The sequence below is a fragment of the Mustela nivalis genome (genome assembly GCF_964662115.1).
Source record: "Mustela nivalis genome assembly, chromosome: 1".
Classification (NCBI taxonomy): domain Eukaryota; kingdom Metazoa; phylum Chordata; class Mammalia; order Carnivora; family Mustelidae; genus Mustela; species Mustela nivalis.
The window spans coordinates 92,799,235-92,819,083 of record NC_139020.1 but is presented as its reverse complement, the minus strand read 5'-3'; the positions used below and the strand labels follow the sequence as shown (position 1 = coordinate 92,819,083).

At 35.6% G+C, this 19,849-nt stretch overlaps 1 protein-coding gene and 1 long non-coding RNA gene across 2 annotated transcripts in view; one reads left to right on the top strand and one right to left on the bottom strand.

The window, feature by feature from the left end:
• LOC309843574 overlaps nt 1-4,644 on the bottom strand; it is a 50,878-nt gene extending 46,234 nt beyond the window's left edge. The window contains exon 1 of the long non-coding RNA XR_014300222.1: nt 4,535-4,644. This is a non-coding gene — a long non-coding RNA (uncharacterized lncRNA). The remainder of the gene's footprint in view (nt 1-4,534) is intronic.
• The window catches only part of SLC2A2 (solute carrier family 2 member 2), a 32,944-nt gene extending 15,417 nt beyond the window's left edge, over nt 1-17,527 (top strand). Inside the window, exons 4-11 of the mRNA XM_082689008.1 lie at nt 913-1,037; nt 3,602-3,717; nt 4,579-4,741; nt 5,237-5,424; nt 8,157-8,261; nt 11,487-11,588; nt 12,470-12,673; nt 12,760-17,527. Of these exons, the coding sequence (XP_082545134.1) occupies nt 913-1,037; nt 3,602-3,717; nt 4,579-4,741; nt 5,237-5,424; nt 8,157-8,261; nt 11,487-11,588; nt 12,470-12,673; nt 12,760-12,960 (1,204 nt within the window). The 3' untranslated portion in view covers nt 12,961-17,527. The remainder of the gene's footprint in view (nt 1-912; nt 1,038-3,601; nt 3,718-4,578; nt 4,742-5,236; nt 5,425-8,156; nt 8,262-11,486; nt 11,589-12,469; nt 12,674-12,759) is intronic.
• Nucleotides 17,528-19,849: the final 2,322 nt, after the last annotated feature.

Genomic DNA, 19,849 nt, shown 5'->3' with positions numbered 1-19,849 from the left:
TCATTTTTTCTTTCATCTATTGAATTTTAAAGAAGGTTTTTGTGCCCCACTTTCCCATTGAATAGGAATAAAAGTATCAGATATCTGCAAATATTGTTCATTTTCACATGATTAATTTTGAAAATGATGTTTTTGTTGCTACTGTCAGCTTTATTACATATTTTACATTGGCTGACATTAATTTATAGGTTCTGGAAATATGACACACAATGCTAAAATAAGAGTACTCTCTTTGATAAGGCTTAAAGTAAAAGAATATTTTAATTTACTTCCAAACATTTCATATTAAAAGAAATTTAACTTTGGAAGCTCTTTACATCATATGTGCTATGTGCAAATAATACATTATACATTATCAGCTAAAAACCTGTGTCATTAAGAAAGAAAGAAAGAAAGAAAGAGAAGGAGGGAGGAAGGCGAGGAAAGGAAGGAAGGGAGGAGAAAAGGAGGGAAGGTGAAAATAAGAGAAATGAAAAGAGAAGAGAAGGAAGAAAGAGGAGAAAGAAAGAGGATGTCATAGGTTGCAACTAAAGTGTTGAATGTAGCAATCACCAGGCAATTATCACTTAAAACAATCAACTTGTAGAAAACTTAATTAGTTAACTGTTTGAAAAAGTTTCAGAAGGGTTATCTTAAATCAAACCAGTCATCAGTACAGTTGAATCATCTCTATTAAAATGTGGAGATCACATGCATGAAACTCGGATTTTCTCATTATAAACATTACTTACTGGTAAAGCTTTAGTCCACAGATAAGTCAAACTAGCAATTATGGTTTAAAATTCCCCAGCTAACTTTCTCAGCAAAATTAAAATAACTGCTCTTAAGTAAATATCTTAGCATACTCTGAGAGCAAATAATTTTATCAAGTTTTGATGCTGAATTTGTAATCCTTGCTTTTTAAACTTTCAGAATCAAAGCCATGTTGGTAGCAAACATTCTCTCATTAGTTGGAGCTCTCCTGATGGGGTTTTCAAAACTGGGACCATCTCACATTCTTATAATTTCAGGAAGAAGCATATCAGGACTCTACTGTGGTAAGTCATGCACGCACCCACGCGCGCGCACACACACACACACATCTGGAAATTATTTTAAAGGCAGATTGGTAACATGCAGGGAAGTTTTTGAGCCAGAGATGGCACAAAAGGGAAAGGCAATAGCATAAACTTGAAGTCCTGAGTCAGGGAGGTTTGCGACCAGTAAGTGGGAGTTGTGAAACTAATTTCTCGCCCCTGGCAATTTCTAGTGGCATAATCACAGGTAAGTTATTTAATTCATAGTTTCCTTCTGTTAGATGAAGGAGATAGTATCTACAATGTAGGGCCCTTGTGAGAATGCATGTAAAACGTTCAGCACAGAATCTGCCTCCAGTCAGCTGCCGAGAAAAGCTAGCTGTTGCTGTTGCTCCAGCTGTGCTGAAGACAGTGGCACACTGCTACACCCAGAACCTCCAACTCGGCTCTTGTGGCTTACTTGGCCACCTAGGTCTCTGTCTCTCCTTCCCTTAGTGGATGGATTCCAGATATGGCGGGGTGAAGCATTACAGTGGTGTGACCTCAGGGAGAGGGAGTCAGGCAGGAGCAGCTGGTAGAAGAGTTCATAATGGACAAAGGATTGCTCCCCTTCCTTGTGAACCTAACATCTGAGTATCTGGAATCACTAGTTCTTAGAAACAGCTTTTCAAACTTTTGGAAGTTTCAAACTTTCAGAAGTGAATTTAATCAGCAGAGGTCTGAGTGAAGGGAGGATCACCTAATCTTTAAGATGGCCAAATTTTTAGATTCTCAGTGCCAGTGAAGCCCTGATGGTGATGGTTTGGAGCCAAGGTTTAACCACTGTCCCAAATCACAGAACCGTCTTTCAAAGCACTGGGGCCAGGGGAGAGTACAAGAGCACAAACAATGTATAAAATGTTTATAGTTTTTACTTGCAAAGAGAAAAGACTGTAGCTTCTGTGTCTTCAATGATCCCTTGAAACAGAATTCTAAACAAAATTCTAAAGGGCCAGAAGTTAATAACTTAATTAAAAGTCTCTTTTCATTATTTTCCATGTTAATACAAATAGCTGAGAGTAAGGACAGCTTTATTAAGGTGAAGAGGCAACCAACACGTGGAGAGATTTAGACTCAGAAGGAATTAATTCTGGCACTGTCTCTGCCTGGGTTTAGATATATTAACTGGATCTTTTGTAAAATGCAAAGAATAACACTATCAAGGAGGTCCAAATCATGATTCTTCTTTCTTCTCTCTCCATTTTAAAAAATACAGTATGAAAAAAAATCACAAATATTTTTGAGAAAACTGAAAAGAAATGTTCTAAACATTGTGGAGCTACCTATCACTAGCATAGCCAAGTAATTCATACTCCCCAACAATCTTTTAAAATTACGCCTGGTTCTGTTCTGAGTATTAAAATTGCTAAAAATTATAGGATATACATTTTTACTTTAAATTTGTGTGAATTCAGACCTGTGATCTTATCTACATTATTATGTTCTTGAGATACAATAGGAGGTAATACACAGAAAGTACAGCCTGAAAAGGGGACAAATAAGTGAGTTTTTTCTTATTTAAGATCAACAGACCACACATTAGAGGCACATATAAATGTCAGCCAAAATTCAGATGCTATATCAATCATGCAACTGTTCATGTGAGCTATTAAGAACATTTTAAAGCATTAAAAACATACTGAAACAGTTCCCACATTCATCTTTTACACAAAAACCATACATTTCTATTTTATAAACAAACTGTCTAAAAGCAAGACTCTGACAAGTCTTATTTTTAAATTCTTTAAAAAAATGCTAAACATTGCATTCAATCTTGCTTGTTGATAGTGTCTGACCATGTCATGCACTCAGCAAATGGCTGGATACTCCACCATTTCCAACATGACTGATGACATCTGTGCTTAAGAAAGCTATAGAAGGCAGAATTGCCTAGAACTTTTCAATTTTTTGGTATTCCTTTAAGCACCAGAGTCTTTTCTGAAGCCCACTGTTAGGAGAGATTAAAGAAGCTGGGTTGCTCTGGTTAGAGTAATTGAAGGAAGAGCCCCTGAATTCCTTAACCTCTTCACCCGTCCACACCTCCCTCACCACTTTAACAGTGACCTTGAGGCACTTCCACACTGTGGAGACTCAGGGCTTGTAGTTCTCATGCTAAAACTCTATTGTACTATGATCTTGGATGAACTGTTTCTGACCTCTATCAAGAAAAGAGATTGGCTTAGATATGTTCTAACTTCCTTTAATACCATGAGTTTAGACCAAGAATATTATTAAAGCATTCTTTAGTCTCTTTTCTGAAGACAATCTGAGGCATTACGATGTAGAGAGTCGATTTTAAATGGTTTTAACTAAATAAGGAATGCTATGAATTTCTTTCTATTCCTATATCTAGCTACAACTTCAATCAAGTCTTATCAACAAATATTCTTTGCATAAACTGTGTCTATTACTGGGGACAAGGGGTCTTTCTTCCAACAGACTCTGAAATGTCCTTTTAATCAGGATACTGGCTATACTTGAACCAAATTATTGTTATTGAAATAGTCCTGGCTGCACTTTCACATTTATGTTCATGTTTTATGCAGGACTAATTTCAGGCTTGGTTCCAATGTACATTGGTGAAATTGCTCCAACCACACTCAGGGGTGCTCTTGGCACACTTCACCAGCTGGCCATTGTCACGGGCATTCTTATTAGTCAGGTAAAAACTCCTATTCCCTACCTCACCCATCCTCTATTTTATCCAGCTTCTCTCTCCCTGATAGATTGACAGAGTGGAAAAAACTAGTTCCACCATTGGGAATGGGAATGCTATAGAGACTTGGGCTTTTTAGCTCAAAGCTATATTATTACTGCTCCACTCCTCACTTCTCCCCTTGGATCTGTGGTAGGACTGGCAATAGAGATGACCCAACATGCCAGGTCTTGAACTCCAGGAGCTAGTCTAGAATTTAATTATTCTGTTTAGATTTCAAATAGGAAACCACATTTTTGACTGCTTGGATTTCCTTTGTTCTGGGCACCTTACCTAGACAATTAATATGTATATGACTACCTTAGCAATTTTTTGTTCAGCTGACTCTATCATTCTCTTCTATCCCAAGGACTCAGAGTCCTCAGAACCCCTAACCTAGGATTATCCAAAGGACGATAAATCTGGTTCTCACTAAAATAATTGTTCTATTTATGTAATCCCATTTTATTTTTCTGGGTAATTGAAGAAGAAATTTTTAGGGTCTAAAGTTACACATGATTTTTGTTGTTGCTTTAGGTTTTAAATGTGTTCTTAAAAGTTTGGTTGTTTCCCATCCTAAATGATTCATATAAGTTAATGAAAATAAACCTTGGTGAACTCTTTGTAAAACACATAGTCCTGAATTTAGTGAAGTAAGACACACTAGTAATAGTTTCTGCTTTGGGCATACTTGAGTCAAAGTTGTCAGGGATTACTATTAAATAGCTTTCAACAAATGGTTTCACTATTAAATAACTTTCAACAATGGTTACAGAAGGCAGACCTTAAGTATTGTGCAGTTGCCATGCTTCCTCCCTGCCTTTTCAGATTGTTGGCCTCAACTTCATCCTGGGCAATCATGAGCGATGGCATATCCTTCTTGGTTTGTCTGCTGTGCGAGCCATCATCCAGTCTCTGCTGCTCTTCTTCTGTCCAGAAAGTCCCAGGTACCTTTACATCAAGTTGGATGAAGAAGTCAAAGCAAAGAAAAGTAAGTCTGTGGATGTTCTTTTTTCTTCCTATTGTTTTGGAACTATCAGCTAATGAAATACAGTGTGCATGAATGTTTACTGGTCAAGTTGGTACGAGCACTTTCTAAATGAAGTCAATGATTACATGTAAAAAGAATGTGCAAGATCACTTCAATATGACTCACATATGCCATTTCAAACCCATAAACACTTGAGCCCAAATAGGAAACCCACATGCAGGGTATTGGACTCAACCAGAGGCTTCTAAAAGACTTTTACATGCATCATTCTTCTATGATAACAAAGATCAGAGTTTTCTTTGTCACTAGATATAAGTCAAATGCTTTTCTCAAAATTTAAAAACAGGATCTAATTTTACAAAAAGAATTGCAACACTCCTGCTGTAAAGCAATAGAAAGGGCTTTGCTGAACTACAGCTCTTTCACTAACATAACAAAAATAAATTTACTTTTGTTTTGACCTGAGTTGTGTCGACTTGATCAATTTGTGGGCAGGCTTGAAAAGACTCAGAGGAGGTGTTGATGTCACCAAAGACATCACTGAGATGAGAAAAGAAAAAGAAGAAGCATCCAGTGAACAGAAAGTCTCCATAATTCAGCTCTTCACCAATTCCAGCTACCGACAGCCTATTGTAGTAGCACTGATGCTGCACATGGCTCAGCAATTTTCTGGAATCAATGGGGTAAGTTTAAGAATACTTTCTAACCCCCTAAAATAGGGGAAGAAAGGGGCATAAATTAAATAGCTAAAAGGCATTTAAAAATGTTGACATCGTGTTTTACTATAAAAAACATATTGAGCATTAATTTTCTTTGTTTTGCCGCATCTGCTTTCTAAAATTGGATTAGAATTTTTAAAAAATGTCAATAATCAATGGTATTGTGTGTCTATTAAGATGGAAGGTAATAAGCAAAAATTATAATTAATTCAAAAGAGGGAAAATGAGAATAATTATGCCCCCCAAAACACCCTAAATTACAGGGGACTTCTACTAGAGTTGAGTAGCAAATTTAGGATTTAGTCCATAGTTCCCTCCATCTATGTATCATTATTATTTTTTAAAGATTTTATTTATTTATTTGAGAGAGCGAGCGAGCATGGGGGTGCAGAGGGAGGGGGACAAGCAGGCTTCCCGCTGAGCAGGGAGCCTGACGTGGGGCTCAATCCCAGGACCCTGGGATCATGACCTGAGCTGAAGGCAGACACTTAACCTACTGAGCCACCCAGGCACCTACCCTGTTTTACCTATGTAAACAAAGTATACCAGGGCGCCTAGATGGCTCAGTTGGTTGAGCATCAGACTCATGATCTTGATCTTGGGGCTGTGGGTTCTGGATTGAGTTCTGCGTTGAGCCCTGCACTTGATGTGAAGCCTACTTGAAAATAAATAAAGAAATAAATAACACCAAATAGTTAGCTGCAAAGAAGTTTCCTGCCATGCAAGAAACTTTCACTCTATTTGGAGAGCCAGCATACAAAAGAAATAATAGTGTGAACTGGCATGACACTGGAGTAAGGGCAATAGATAAGACATGATTGAAAACCATACTGAATGTATGTTTTCACTAGCTTTTAGGTTTTGAACTGAAATCATTGCATTACACAGACTAAAACTGTTCTACTGGCAATTAGCTATTAGAAGAAAAAAATAAACATTTGCTAAAAAAAAATTACTAGATTTTAAAAATCACTTACCCTCCTTTACTGCTGTTAAAAATATGGTTTTGGCTTCCTCTATTATGAGCTAATCACAGATCCATAAGGGGGTGACTTGTGGATGGGCAGAGCCTTGGGAGAGGTAAAGAATGTAATTCTTACCTGTTGAAACAAAAGGAGATCTGAACCTCACTCAACAAGCTAAATACTCTCTCCTGTCATCTCTATCCTCCTTTAATGGGTCCTTGATATCCCTCTTAATCTAACACTCTATGTAACTTCAGGGTTTGGAGACCAGATATGTATCCTTTTTCCAGCTCTGCCTGTGTATCCAAAAGAACCATACTTAGTCATTCTGAACCTCCCTGCTTTAGCTCCTATCGCAGTTCCTGATTTAGAGGCATCCAGGAAATGTTGAACTGAGGCTGTGGGGCAGCCTAAAAATGCAGGACAGTGTGCAGTGTGCTATAAGCTACTCTTCACTGAGCACAATCTGTACAGTCCTTCTCCATTAGCCCTATCTGCAAGAAGAGATGCCAGCACAGGACATGTTAAATAGGGAAGGAATGAGAAAGGATGACAGAATGGCCTTAAAAAGTCCATTATAGGGTGCCTGGGTGGTTCAGTGGGTTAAGACTCTGCCTTCGGCTTAGGTCATGATTTCAGGGTCCTGGGATCGAGCCCCACATTGGGCTCTCTGGTCAGTGGGGAGCCTGCTTCCTCCTCTCTCTCTGCCTACTTGTGATCTGTCTGTCAAATAAATAAATAAATAAAATCTTTAAAAAAACATTATACATGTAAAAACACAATTAATAATAAAGGCTATTAGAGAGATTTGAGGATTTCTCCATGTCCGCTGAGATTAGTGAAAATTTTTGGATTAAAAGCAATAACAACCAGAATTCCTATACACATTGGTGAGACTGTCAATTGACACAACTTTTCTGGAAAACCATTCATCAGTATCTTTCAAAGCTGAGCATATAAATACACTATGGTCTAATAATTCTATTCCTAGATGCAAATGTGTACATATTTCACCACAAGGACTGTACTAGAGTGTTCTTAACAGCAGCATTCATATTCACCCAAATGACAACTACCTAAATACCCATCAGTAGTAGACTGGATAATAAATAGTGGTTTATTAATAAAAAAATATTAAGCAATGATATTGAACAGCGTACAAATACACACAACTATATGGATAATTCTTGCAAAGGTAATGTTGAAACTAGGTACCAAATAATTCACACTGTGTGGTTCCATTTATAGCAAGTACAAAATTAGGCAAAATTTGTCATGATGTTAGAAGTTGAAGAGCTTCCTTGGAAAAATAGGGAGATATTCTGGGGGGTTCTGGAAGACTGGGAATGATTTATTTCTTGATCTGTGTGCTATTTGCACAGGTGTGTTCAGTTTGTGAAAAATAATCTGTATACTTATGTTGTGTGTACTTTTTTGTATGTATTTTACACCTTAACAAGAGTTTAAAAATTAAAAAATATATATCAAGATAATGCAAATTCAGAGTTTTCAGCTAAATTTAAGGAGAACTTTAAGGAATCAGTTTCAAACACTAAAGGTTGATAGTGGTTTCTCACTGCCTGGAAGGAAAGGACAGATAAAATGCTTAGGGTGTTCTAGGGACCATGGTTCCATAGAAACTACTAAAAATAAACAACTTAAAATATTTCTTGCTTTCAAGCTATCAGTGTTAGGATTCTTGATTAAAGCTAAGTTGTTATTACTTTACAGATCTTTTACTACTCAACCAGCATTTTTCAGACAGCTGGAATCAGCCAACCTGTTTATGCAACCATTGGAGTTGGTGCCATCAACATGGTTTTCACGGCTCTCTCTGTGAGTTTATACCCCAGATAAATATGCACTTGTTCCTCAGTTCAGAAATGGCGGAGGGAGGCACCTTGTGATCTAAAAGCAACCAGCAATTAATGGCTCATGTGTATTGGATGTATAGAACCAAGTGGGTCATGGGAAGAGTCCTATATGCAAATATACTACTAAGCATAGCTGAACAGATGGATCACTGCTTGTCCCCATTTGCTGGGATGCCATTTAGTCACTCATTTGTGAATTAATAACTGACTTGGGGCACAGAGGACTTCTTCCTTGTGTAAATAGCTGGATTCCTTTTCCTTTGCTCTGTACTTACATCTGTTGGGATCAGGTGATGTGTCATTTCTATCAATATTGGGTCTTCTACCTAGGTTCTTCTCTTTCCATGGTTGAAATTCTTTTTTATCCTGATGTCTTGGTAAAAATGCTTTAAAAAAATAAGGCCCTCTGTAACATATCTATGCCTGTAACATGGTTAAACAGACTCAGCAAATTCTTATGATATTAGGTAAATGGAGAGAGCTTCCAGATAGCTCACAAGGCCATAACTTCTGGTGATGTATAAAAATGTGTGTGATATTATAACAGATGGAGTGGAAGTGGTATAACTTGAAATGTTATTACTTTTGAAATATTATTTTTTTTCCTGACAAGAAGAAAGGTCACATAGTCTTCTCAAGACCGAATGCCTTATACAATGAATGATTCAGTATCTTGACAATAATATTTAACATAAATAATCTAAGAACAGATTAACAATCTAAGAATAGTAAACAAACAACAAAAAGCCCCTAAAATTTCCCAACTCACGTAATTCACTCTAAAAATGAAGAATATTGGGCTTATTTTTATCTTTGAATACAAGATATTCAAAAAGCTTGTGCTTTCCAATGTTGGTCACCATGTTATATTCAATATACTTTAGTCACTTGTTTTTCATTCTCTGCAGATGGACTTTTAACTATTACCTTAGGGTGGTCAATAAATTACAGCCTAGCTACCTAGATCAAAAAGCAGATTTGTCCAGACTACATTAAACAGTGCTGGACCTTGGAAAGAGGAGGGAGAACAGATAACAAGGGAACACCAGGAGTTCTGTAGGCACGCTTTAGAGATAATGCCTGTTCAAGCCAAAAGGCCACTCAAAATCGATGAAGGCCTGTTACTGGGATGTAATCTACTCACATTCTTTTGTCTCCTGAGATATATTCTTTACAAATCCTACTTCAACATATTTTTCTAATATGGAGATTATGCTTAAAACATTTTATATGTAACAGGATTTGGTATGTAAAACAACAAGTTGTCGAAATTGGGTAAACCAAATCGCAAATGCCTATAAAGGCATTTATAGGCATTCAGAATTCATATACAGAATTTCATTTTTGCCCCCCTCCCCCCAACCCAGCTGGAGTAGGAGTTGTTTCAAAAAGTTTCTTGATTATTTTAAATATGTGCTTTTAGAGTTTATCCTTTAATTCTATGAAAGTTTTTGAACAGATGAGTGACATTTTTTAAATCAGCTCTAATCATCTGTCTAACCCTCCAGGGCTATAGATAACATTTAAAATTTTTAATTACATTTATTTTTGAAAAGTTTGTTTTAAGGATCAAAAAGTACAAAAAGGATAGTCCTTTGGTCACCCAATTCCTCTCCTCTAAATTACCAATGTTATTGAATTCTGTATAGCCTTTCCAATAAAGACACACAAATAGGAATATGCACTGATAAGATATTAATGTTTCACCAACTTGGAAGGGACATAATCAATTTTTTTTCTGAATGAGTATTTGGGAAAAGAAAGACTTTCCTAACTCCATGCTGAATTATGTTTCCACATTCCACATTTTCTTCCACACTAATGGGCCAGTAGAAGAGGGCCTGTAAACTTGAGAGAAAACAAAACAGGAAGAAACATGGAGGGAACAGGGACACAGATGGGTCTAGAGAAGAAGCAGTGGCATCCAGAATCTGTGTGATACATATGTCTTGGGCAAAGACAAGGGTTCTGGTCAGGCAGACATCTCCACCCTCAAGGAGTGAGTTTAGAATGTATTATCCTATTAGTAAAAATTATTCAGAAACAGAGGAAACAGTAAAATCCCTCATTCCTGAAGAAATGCTTCTATTTTCTTGATAGCTTGACATGGTGTCATCAAGTCAACTTTGAAAGTCATACTTACAAATTATATAGAGAAATGTTATGAACTTGGGCAAGAGGTGTTTTTCATACTACCTTCTCAATAGTAAGTGTGGGCTGTTGGTTCATCATCCTGAAGTGATCTGAAACCAAATATGTATTGTCTCTGAAATGAAAGGGGCTTTAATTATAGTGGAAAACAAATGTTTCAGATATTCTCAGAGGCAAAGCTCAAGGGTATTATATTGCTCTTGATTTACTGATAGATTTATGAGCCAAGCCAATTTACTCATTGAAGTGAGAAATTATGACAGATAATTTCTGTGTGTGATTCACCAACCCTGGCAGTATCCCAAGGATCAAGTAAGAAGAGTCTATTTAACAAATATTGGTCTTGGCTAGTCATAAATGTTAACCATTAATGCAAAGGTCCACAGACCCAAAGGCATCAATGACATATCTCCTAAATTAGGATAAGAAAGCACTTTAAGCTTTTGCTTTAAAGTCTTATCTTTTCAAATGGATAATTCACTTCCAGCACCAAATACATTTAGAAACACCAGAAAAATGCAGATCTATTTGGTAAAGTGATAAATTCTGTAAGTTACCAGGTGAGTGGTTGTAATTTGACTGTATAAGCAATTAGAAAGTTGGATGAGAATGATTGACAACCCAACAGTTAGGTTTTCTGCAGTGCACAAAACATTGTACTTATAATAGGATAATTATCAAAAGATAAATTAATGTCCTTTTTTATGTAGAGCCATTTTAAATGTTTAAGAAATCTACTGAAAGATACCTGAGATGTACAGGCTCTAATATTGTTCTCAAGTAATAATTGTAGAGTGATGGTAAGGTTATGGTTCTTTCAGAATGGCCTGTTCAAATGATTGTGACTAATTGAAGCAGGTATATTTTAATTATCACTGAGATCAGTTCTGCCACCTGAGGTAAGAGTCACCCCTCAACTCAGTTCCACATCTGTAAAATGGGCTTATAGAACTGCCTCCTTCCAGCTGTATAAATTAAAATGACCTCTTTGGCAGTAAAAACTATTTAAGTCAGTATGTTTTTAAAACTTTCTCAGGTATTCCTTGTGGAGAAGGCAGGGCGACGCTCTCTGTTTCTAATAGGAATGAGTGGGATGTTTGTCTGTGCCATCTTCATGTCCCTTGGACTTATACTACTGGTAAGTGTAGATTTTTGCACTGAGGTATTTGGTTACCACATGATAGCCCTACTGTGCTCCAAGCTCTGTAAGTAAAAACATTTGAGGGACATCTGGGAGGCTCAGTTGGTTGTGCATCTGCCTTCGGCTCAGATCATGATCCCGGGTCCTGGGATCGAGTCCCTTGAGCTCCTTGCTCAGTGGGGAGCCTGCTTCTCCCTCTGCCTGCTGCTCCCCCTCTGTGCACATGCTCTCTCTGTCTCTCTGACAAATAAATAAATAAAATCTTAAAAAACAATGAGTTTGACTTGTGACATAAACCCAGAGGAATAGCATAGAATACAAGGGAGAAATGCAAGGAAAAGGGGAACTAGCTTTTGGGGTTTAAAGACTTTATTTTCACAAAGTAAACTGCACTTGTTGCCAAGGGAGGCGGTGTTGCAAAACGGTCAGAGTATAGTCTCTGGGGTCAGCCCTGCTCATGTTCTAACACTGGCTCTGTCATTTGGCTACCTATGTGACCTAGGACAAGTACCAGGCCTTTGCCAACCCAGCATCTTCGTCCACTACTTCATGGAGGGTAATGCATCCTGTCTAGCAATCTTGGTATGAATAGGAGCAAAGGTCATTAGATTCTTGCCTTGCTTCTATCACAGGAAAAGACTGAGAATCATATAAAATCTAATCCAGAGGATTTCCTCTAACAGAGTTCAAAACATTTAAAAGCATAACTCAGACTTGAATAAACTTGTCTCAAACAAGAATAATTTGTAGTTCTTTACACATAAACATATCAAGAACAGAGCTATGTCACTTCTGAACTCAGTGAGCCTACTTAGCTAAAAGAAGCAGCAGCCAATAGTTTCAACTCCACTTCTATTTTCGTTTTGTTTTTTCCTCAGGATAAGCTGGCTTGGATGAGTTATGTGAGCATGGTAGCCATTTTCCTCTTCGTCAGTTTCTTCGAGATTGGGCCTGGCCCCATCCCCTGGTTCATGGTGGCAGAGTTCTTCAGTCAAGGACCACGGCCTGCTGCTTTAGCAATAGCTGCATTTAGCAACTGGACGTGCAATTTCATTGTAGCTCTGTGTTTCCAATACATTGCGGTAAGCAGTCTATTATTGTGCAAATTTGCTGAGTAGAGATGGAGTAGAACAGCTGCTAATTGGAACTCTGTTTGTTCTCTATGCAGAAGTTCTGTGGACCTTATGTGTTTTTCCTCTTTGCTGGAGTGGTCCTGGCCTTTACTCTGTTTACATTTTTCAAAGTCCCAGAAACCAAAGGAAAGTCCTTTGAGGAAATTGCAGCAGAATTCCGAAAGAAGAGTAGCTCAGCTAAGGTGCCAAAAGCTGCTGTGGAAATGGAATTCCTTGGAGCTACAGAGACTGTGTAAAGATAACCTGCTTTTTTGACAAGAACAGAAACAGGAAGAAAGTTGTGTGTTTTTAATTGATGATTCTTTGAGAATTTTATATCTATGTCTTAAAGAATTGTTTTATTTTTTAGAGAGCTTTTATGGGCTCTTCTCAGAAATATCATCAAAAATTACCAAAGAAAGTATTTTTTTTTAAGTTAGAGCATCTATTTTTGATAGTAAGATTCTATAATTAAATGAACCAAAAAGTCTAGCTTATTTTACTACACTAAAGAGCAAGTACATTATAGTGTTCGAGCTCTATTCTTTATAATGAGGTTCTCCTAAAATGAAAGCAGTTCCAATGTATCATGTTATTGCTTCATTAAGCACGTGACTGGAAACCTGAAGCTGCAGCTCATTTACATATTTGAATATGATTATGTTTGCATTTTCTTACCCACAGACCTCATACTAAAAGAGCTTTGGCTAGTGGTAATAAGGTCCGTGTTAAAATTGATAAATTTTCTATTTTCTCCCACTTAGCCTTTTCTTTATTAGAATTTTTATTTTGTTTAAAATTTTATTTTTTTCTGTCTTTTCACATGGAATGGTTTATTGAGTATATTAATATATGTTCATAAAGAAAAACTTTTGTTTTTGGTAGGCTTACCAAATCTGGGACTCAGAAAAAAAGTTAGTTCCTTTGCTTGATGACCAAATAATTCTTATAAGATTAAATACTGAAAAGATTTTTACCAGTCATATAGCTTGTTAATATTAATATCTATTATAATATCTATTCTATAATATCTATCTAGTCATATAGCTTGTTAATATTAATATCTATTATAAACATATGCTAATTCCTTGCTAGTTCAGTCCTCTGAGCTCTATTTTAGTTTTCTTTTAAACTGAGCACAGCCTGGTTTCCTCAGCTGTATTTTTTATAAAATACATTTAATCAGTGATTAAGCTGGGCATTTTTATATCTCCTCAAACCCTCAATAAGTTAGAGCAGTCTGAGGGAAATCTGAAATCAAGGATTGCTCTGTTTGTTAAAACACATTATCTATTTTGTGTTTCAAGACAAATTGAAAGAGTAGGATGTCAGAAATCCCAAAGATGGGTTCCTGAAAACTTCATGAATGCTCAATTTCAGACTTGATCAAAATCCCTATTAATTTTTCTGGTTAGATAGTCATTCCCTTTGATGTTCCTTCTTTGTGATGGCAGTATATGGATGCTATCTAAGCCGTCCTATTGCTATTGCTAACATTTCCTGTGTCCTATGTGGCAGGCACTGTTCTAAGTGCTTTTACCTATTAGGCAAATTGGAAATGCACAGATGATTTAACAGACTTTCACTTATAGTCAATTTACAACTATGGAAATACATTCTGATGGATCCAAAGGCTTAGCAGGGAGCTAAAGTATCTCCAGGCTATTTTCCCCACAAAGTGGAGCAGAGTCCATCCTTTTTATGTTTGCTTTAATGTGGATAAAAGGAAGGTACTTTTTAAAAAGTACTTTCTATGTGCGGAAGGGGAAAAAAATGCTGAACACTTGTTTTTTTTCCCCCCAGAGTGTTTTACCTTTCTATAATTTGGCAGTCCAGACAACATAAAATGATTTCTTTTCACTTTGCTTTTTATTTCCTTTGGATCAATTTGGAATAAATTATTGTTACTTAGGACTCAGGACACAGTTAAAGTGAGTTTAAATAGTTCAAAAGACTTTTGTGCCAGCTTGTGAACTCTAGAAAAATTGTGGGGACTCTGAATGGACAAGAGCAGGAGAATGGCTCCTGTGTGGCTCTTGTCCTCTTCTTCAGGATGCCTGTGGTCTTTGAGAAGCCCAAAGTTAAAAGATAAAGAAGTTTAACATTTTTATAGGTGATGAATGTGATTTAATCAAATTGCTATTTCCAATCTCATTTACTAAGAAAATAAAGTAGTAAAAGTTTAAATAAAGAACCCAAAAGACCACTTTCAAGTTCTAACTACTTATTTCAACTAACGTGTAAACACCAGAAATTCATAGCCTGGAGTTTAATGCCTCAGAGAAATTGAAACCATTTACATTGTTTCCATTCCATATTTTTTTCCTTGCAGAGATACAAATGAGTTGAAAAGAAACCTTAAGGTGAAGTAAGAAACTGTTAAAGCTTTATAAGACAAAGGAACTATCTTAACATAATAGAAACTCCCTGGTCTTCAACTGGATGAAAATTGACACTGGTTAATTAGATACAATTGTAGGGAAATCAGATGTGAGTTTGAATAATTAATTTGCATAGTACTCTATTATTTTTGTGGAAGTCTTTTCATACTCTAATGTCCTAACAATGTGATTTTTCTTAGCTTATTCAATGCATGATTACAATTCTTGGTCTGGTCACTCACGTGCTACACCTAGCTATTGCCCACTGTCATGATACCAGTGAAAGGATCTTCTCAATGAAGAGAAGATCTTTCTCCTCTATGCAATCAGCAATGTGATGGCACTGAGATACGCTAAGACTCTGCCCCCTTCTTCCTCAAGGAGCTCACAGTCTAATAAGCAGCTCAGGAAGCCCAGGATATGAATGTTCCCATGTGTGCTTTTTGCCATCCATGAAACTTGATTTGAGGACCTTGTAAAACAGGCACAATAATATTACCTACCTCAGAGAGTTGTAAGGATTAAATGTAAAGTGCTAAGAAGAGTTCCTGGTATAAAAGGAGGTGCTTAGTAAATGCTACCTAGAATTAGTATTCACAAAGATACTGCTAAAATAAAAGTTTGTCATATATATTGACAGTTCCAAATTTTTCTTTTCTTTTTGAATTTTTAAAATGTTTTTCCAAATTTCTTTTGAGTACAAGAAATTCTGTAAATTCAAGATAACATTTTCTTATTTCAAGCAACAATTTCACAATGACAAAGGAATGGTAAAAAAAATAATAGAGATTTTAGGCTATCTAATTCTTAAATCCAAACGACATTTCCAAGTTGATTATGAGTTTTTATTTTATTTTTAAAGTTTGTTTTTACCTAAGTTATTTTTTAAAAGGTTTCTATATTTCTTGAATAATACTAAGTACAAGTAAAATGCTGTATATTTAAATGCAATTCAACAAGTTATAATCACAGAAAAAGACCAAACCTTCTTGATAATCCTCAAAAACTGCAGAAGTATTATATACATGTAAACCAGTGTGCGTGCATAAGCTACTTCTTGCTGGATTACAGCATATGCAGCAAATAAGGCAATGTTAGGCAATATCTTGTTCTTACAGTGTCCTAAGCAGAGATGCTGAGTAAAGTATAAAAGAATATATAATTTTTCATTACAATTCTATCAGTGACCTGAGAAGAAAAGATTTGTTGCCAGCCATCTGCTGGTGTTTTTTTACTGCTTTCTAATTTGGTGCACATTAGAAAGAATCATTAAGAAAAGACTGGTTTTAGTTAGGGATATATATACACTATAGTTTTATGTCAATAAATACATTTCTGAATGCTTAAGTGTTGCTTTATTTTATATAAAAAATAACCACATTTAAGAAAATTAATATTGGCTTACTGTAACATATCCTTGTTTCTTTCTTATGGTATTGTTCCTATTCCCATTTTAAAAATAACACATGAGTTACTTTTTAAATTCAAATTTTATTTCCATTAGGCAGTTGTTTTGATTATCAAGAGTAGGAAAAACTAACCTGAAGTCTAGGTAAGAACAACCGACTCACTTTGATAAAATAAAAATAATTTCTTCAGTAAATGTTTAGTTGAGCTCCCACTGTGAATAAGATACTTTGTTAAAATTTTGTGAAAGACACGAAACTTAGAAAACATTGTCTATATGCTCAATCCCTTGCATTCTCATAAAAGGGATAAAAGTTTAAAACAAATAGTTACAGTATGAAAGAGAAAATAGAAAAAAACTGTAGTGGTTTTTAAGTTGACCTTTACAATTTTTGTTTAGCTGCAAAAGGTGTGATTTTTAAAACGATAGCATATGATGATATTTAAAAATTGTTGTGCTCTATTTACCCAATGGAATTTAAATACAATAGTAATTTGTTAATTACTATTTAATTTGTTAATTGCTATTTGTTAATGCAACCATTAAAATATATGTAAATAGAGATATATATACATATATATTAGCAGTTGGAAATTTTACCACATTCTTTATTCTCCTATTTCCTTTTCATTTCCCCCAAGGAATTTTATCCCAAAAAACAAATTTAAATGCTTTAAAACAATTCTTTGATGATTCTGAGTTTCTGCAACAAGACTATCTATAATTTGAATATTTTTGTTTAAAAATGTCTCATTCAAAAAGGTCAAAATGTTTAACTGTTTTCTGGACTGAGTTAGCATTTATGATTATTAGTAGTACACAAATGAAAAAAATTTGTATTGCATATTTTGATAGAATTATTAATTTTTAAAGTCATTATTTTAAATTTTATCTTAATAATAAGCCTGAGTTATTTATTTTTCAATCAATTAAAATATTAATGGATGGATATTTTTTACTGTTAAAGAGTATTCAGCATAAATTCTATTATTACACTGTATCATTACAGATATATTAAAAAATTTTATTTTTGGCCACCTGGGTGGCTCAGTCAGTTAAAAGTCTATCTTTGGGAGCACGTGGGTGGCTCAGTGGGTTAAAGTCTCTGCCTTCAGCTTGGGTCATGGTCCCAGGGTCCTGGGATCGAGCCCAGCATTGGGCTTTCTGCTCAGCGGGGAGCTGCTTTCTCCTCTCTCTCTGCCTGCCTCTCTGCCTACTTGTGATCTCTGTCTGCCAAATAAATAAATAAACTCTTAAAAGAAATTTAAGTCTCCGGTTCAGGTCATGATCCCAGGGCCCTAAGATGGAGTCCCACATTGTGCTCCCTGCTCAGCAAGGAGTCTGTTTCTCCTTCTCTCTACCCCTCCCCCCAGCTCATTCTCTCAAATAAATAAAATCTTCTAAAAAAATTTATTTTCATAAATAATACTCTAGGAATGGAATATTCATTCCATAAAGTATTTCCAAATCATAGACAAAAAACACATAAAAATCAATCATAAAAATGTTTCATTTTTTTAATAAAAATAAGCTTTAAAATCAGCTAACAACTCCATTGGACACTTCTTCTTGAATTTTGTTGTAATCAAAGAACTTATACTGTTGAAGGACTTGTTATCCAGTTGTTATAATCATTCTTCAGTTAGTTTCTGGGCAGTATACCAAAAAGATTTTATTAAGATTTAATAAAAGACTATTAATTATATTACTAAATCTTTCACTTAGATGTAACTTGCTTAACCTGATATATTGAGAAGGAGTTGGGAGAAATGAAATACTAATTTTCATATTTTCACATATAAAATAAAACTCTTCTATTTGATCACATGCAGTATTTACATCAAACCATTAGAGCTTAGATTTAGCTTGCTCAATTCATGGGAAATACCTATCATAAATAACTTAGTGGGCAAACTCAGTCCTCACTGTCAAATTAATTTTCCAAATAAGATTTACTTTCTATATGACTTAATTTTTCACTTCCAGTAAGTACCTTAATACTCATTCCTGTGACAGCTTTCATATGTTTGAATTCCAGTAATACCACATGGATACTTGCCATAAGTCTGTCTCCTCCATTTTGAACAGATGCTTTACATTCTGTACTTTTATGGGTCTTTCCTTCAGGAGCAATACACATCGAAAATAATTGGGTAAAGTCTGCTAAACAAAAGTGGTCATTATCTTGTTCTACAAAGCCCAAATTTGAAATATTCTAACTTGGGCCAAAATATACTATTTCTTATGCCACCTTAATTAAGGTAGGCTTCACAGGTAACATTATTTCCAAGTATTCCTTTGTTTTGTATCTCTAAAAGTTTAACACTCTGGGGCAACATACCATGCAGAGTCAGGATCCACTGAGAAGGACAATTATGAAAAGTGTTTGGAAAGAACTGGTCTAATGAATATTGGGCACATATTGGGTACTAAGTGTATGCTTTTGCCCATAATAAGAGATAATATTTCCAACTTTGAAAACAGTTCTTAGAAGTTATTCACAAAATAAATGCTGGGGTGGGGGCAGGGTACAGAATAAAACTAGAAAATCAGAAGATCCATTACCCAAACAATAGGAGTTCAAAAGAGAGGAAAAAACAAAATAGAGGGGAGCAAATTATTAAAGACACATTATATTGGAATTTTGCTGAGTTGAGCTGAAAAACAAGAAGAGATTGAAAGTTTATTGTGTGTCAAACACAATAAACAAAGCCCAGAATTTCACCATGAAATTTCAGAACACCAGAGATTAAGAAAAGAAAGACAGGTCACATACAAAGGAACAAGAGTCATCACAGCGTGTAATATGTGAACAGCAACTGTGGAAGCTAAAACGTTGTGAAGCAAAGCCTATAAAATCCTGAAGGACAACGATTTTCACCCTAGAATTCTCTCCCCAGACATGTTATCAATTGACTGTGAAAGTAAAATAAAGATATTTCCAGGCATACATGACTCAAAATTTTACCTCTTCTGCACCTATCTACAAGTAGATAGTGTACTCTACCAAAACAAAGAAGAAAACCAGAAAAAAGTAAGATGTGGAATTCAGAAAAAGGGAAGAAAGAAAGATGAATCTGAGGACATAGTCATGGGTGAAGAGCTAGCATCAGGGCCAAGAAAGCAACTGATTAAACCTGAAGCAAGGAAAAGAATGTTCCAGGGAAAAATAGAACTGAAAGATTCACTGATGTGTTTGGCCATATGAAGAATAATTTGGGATATTTAGGGGAAAAAAATAGTGACAAACACATAGAAAACTATACAAATGAAGACATGGGGTAATTATGAATTTGTGGAGCTACAGTAAGGTAGGGAATGTTATAAAATGAAAACATTATAGTACACTACTTGGCT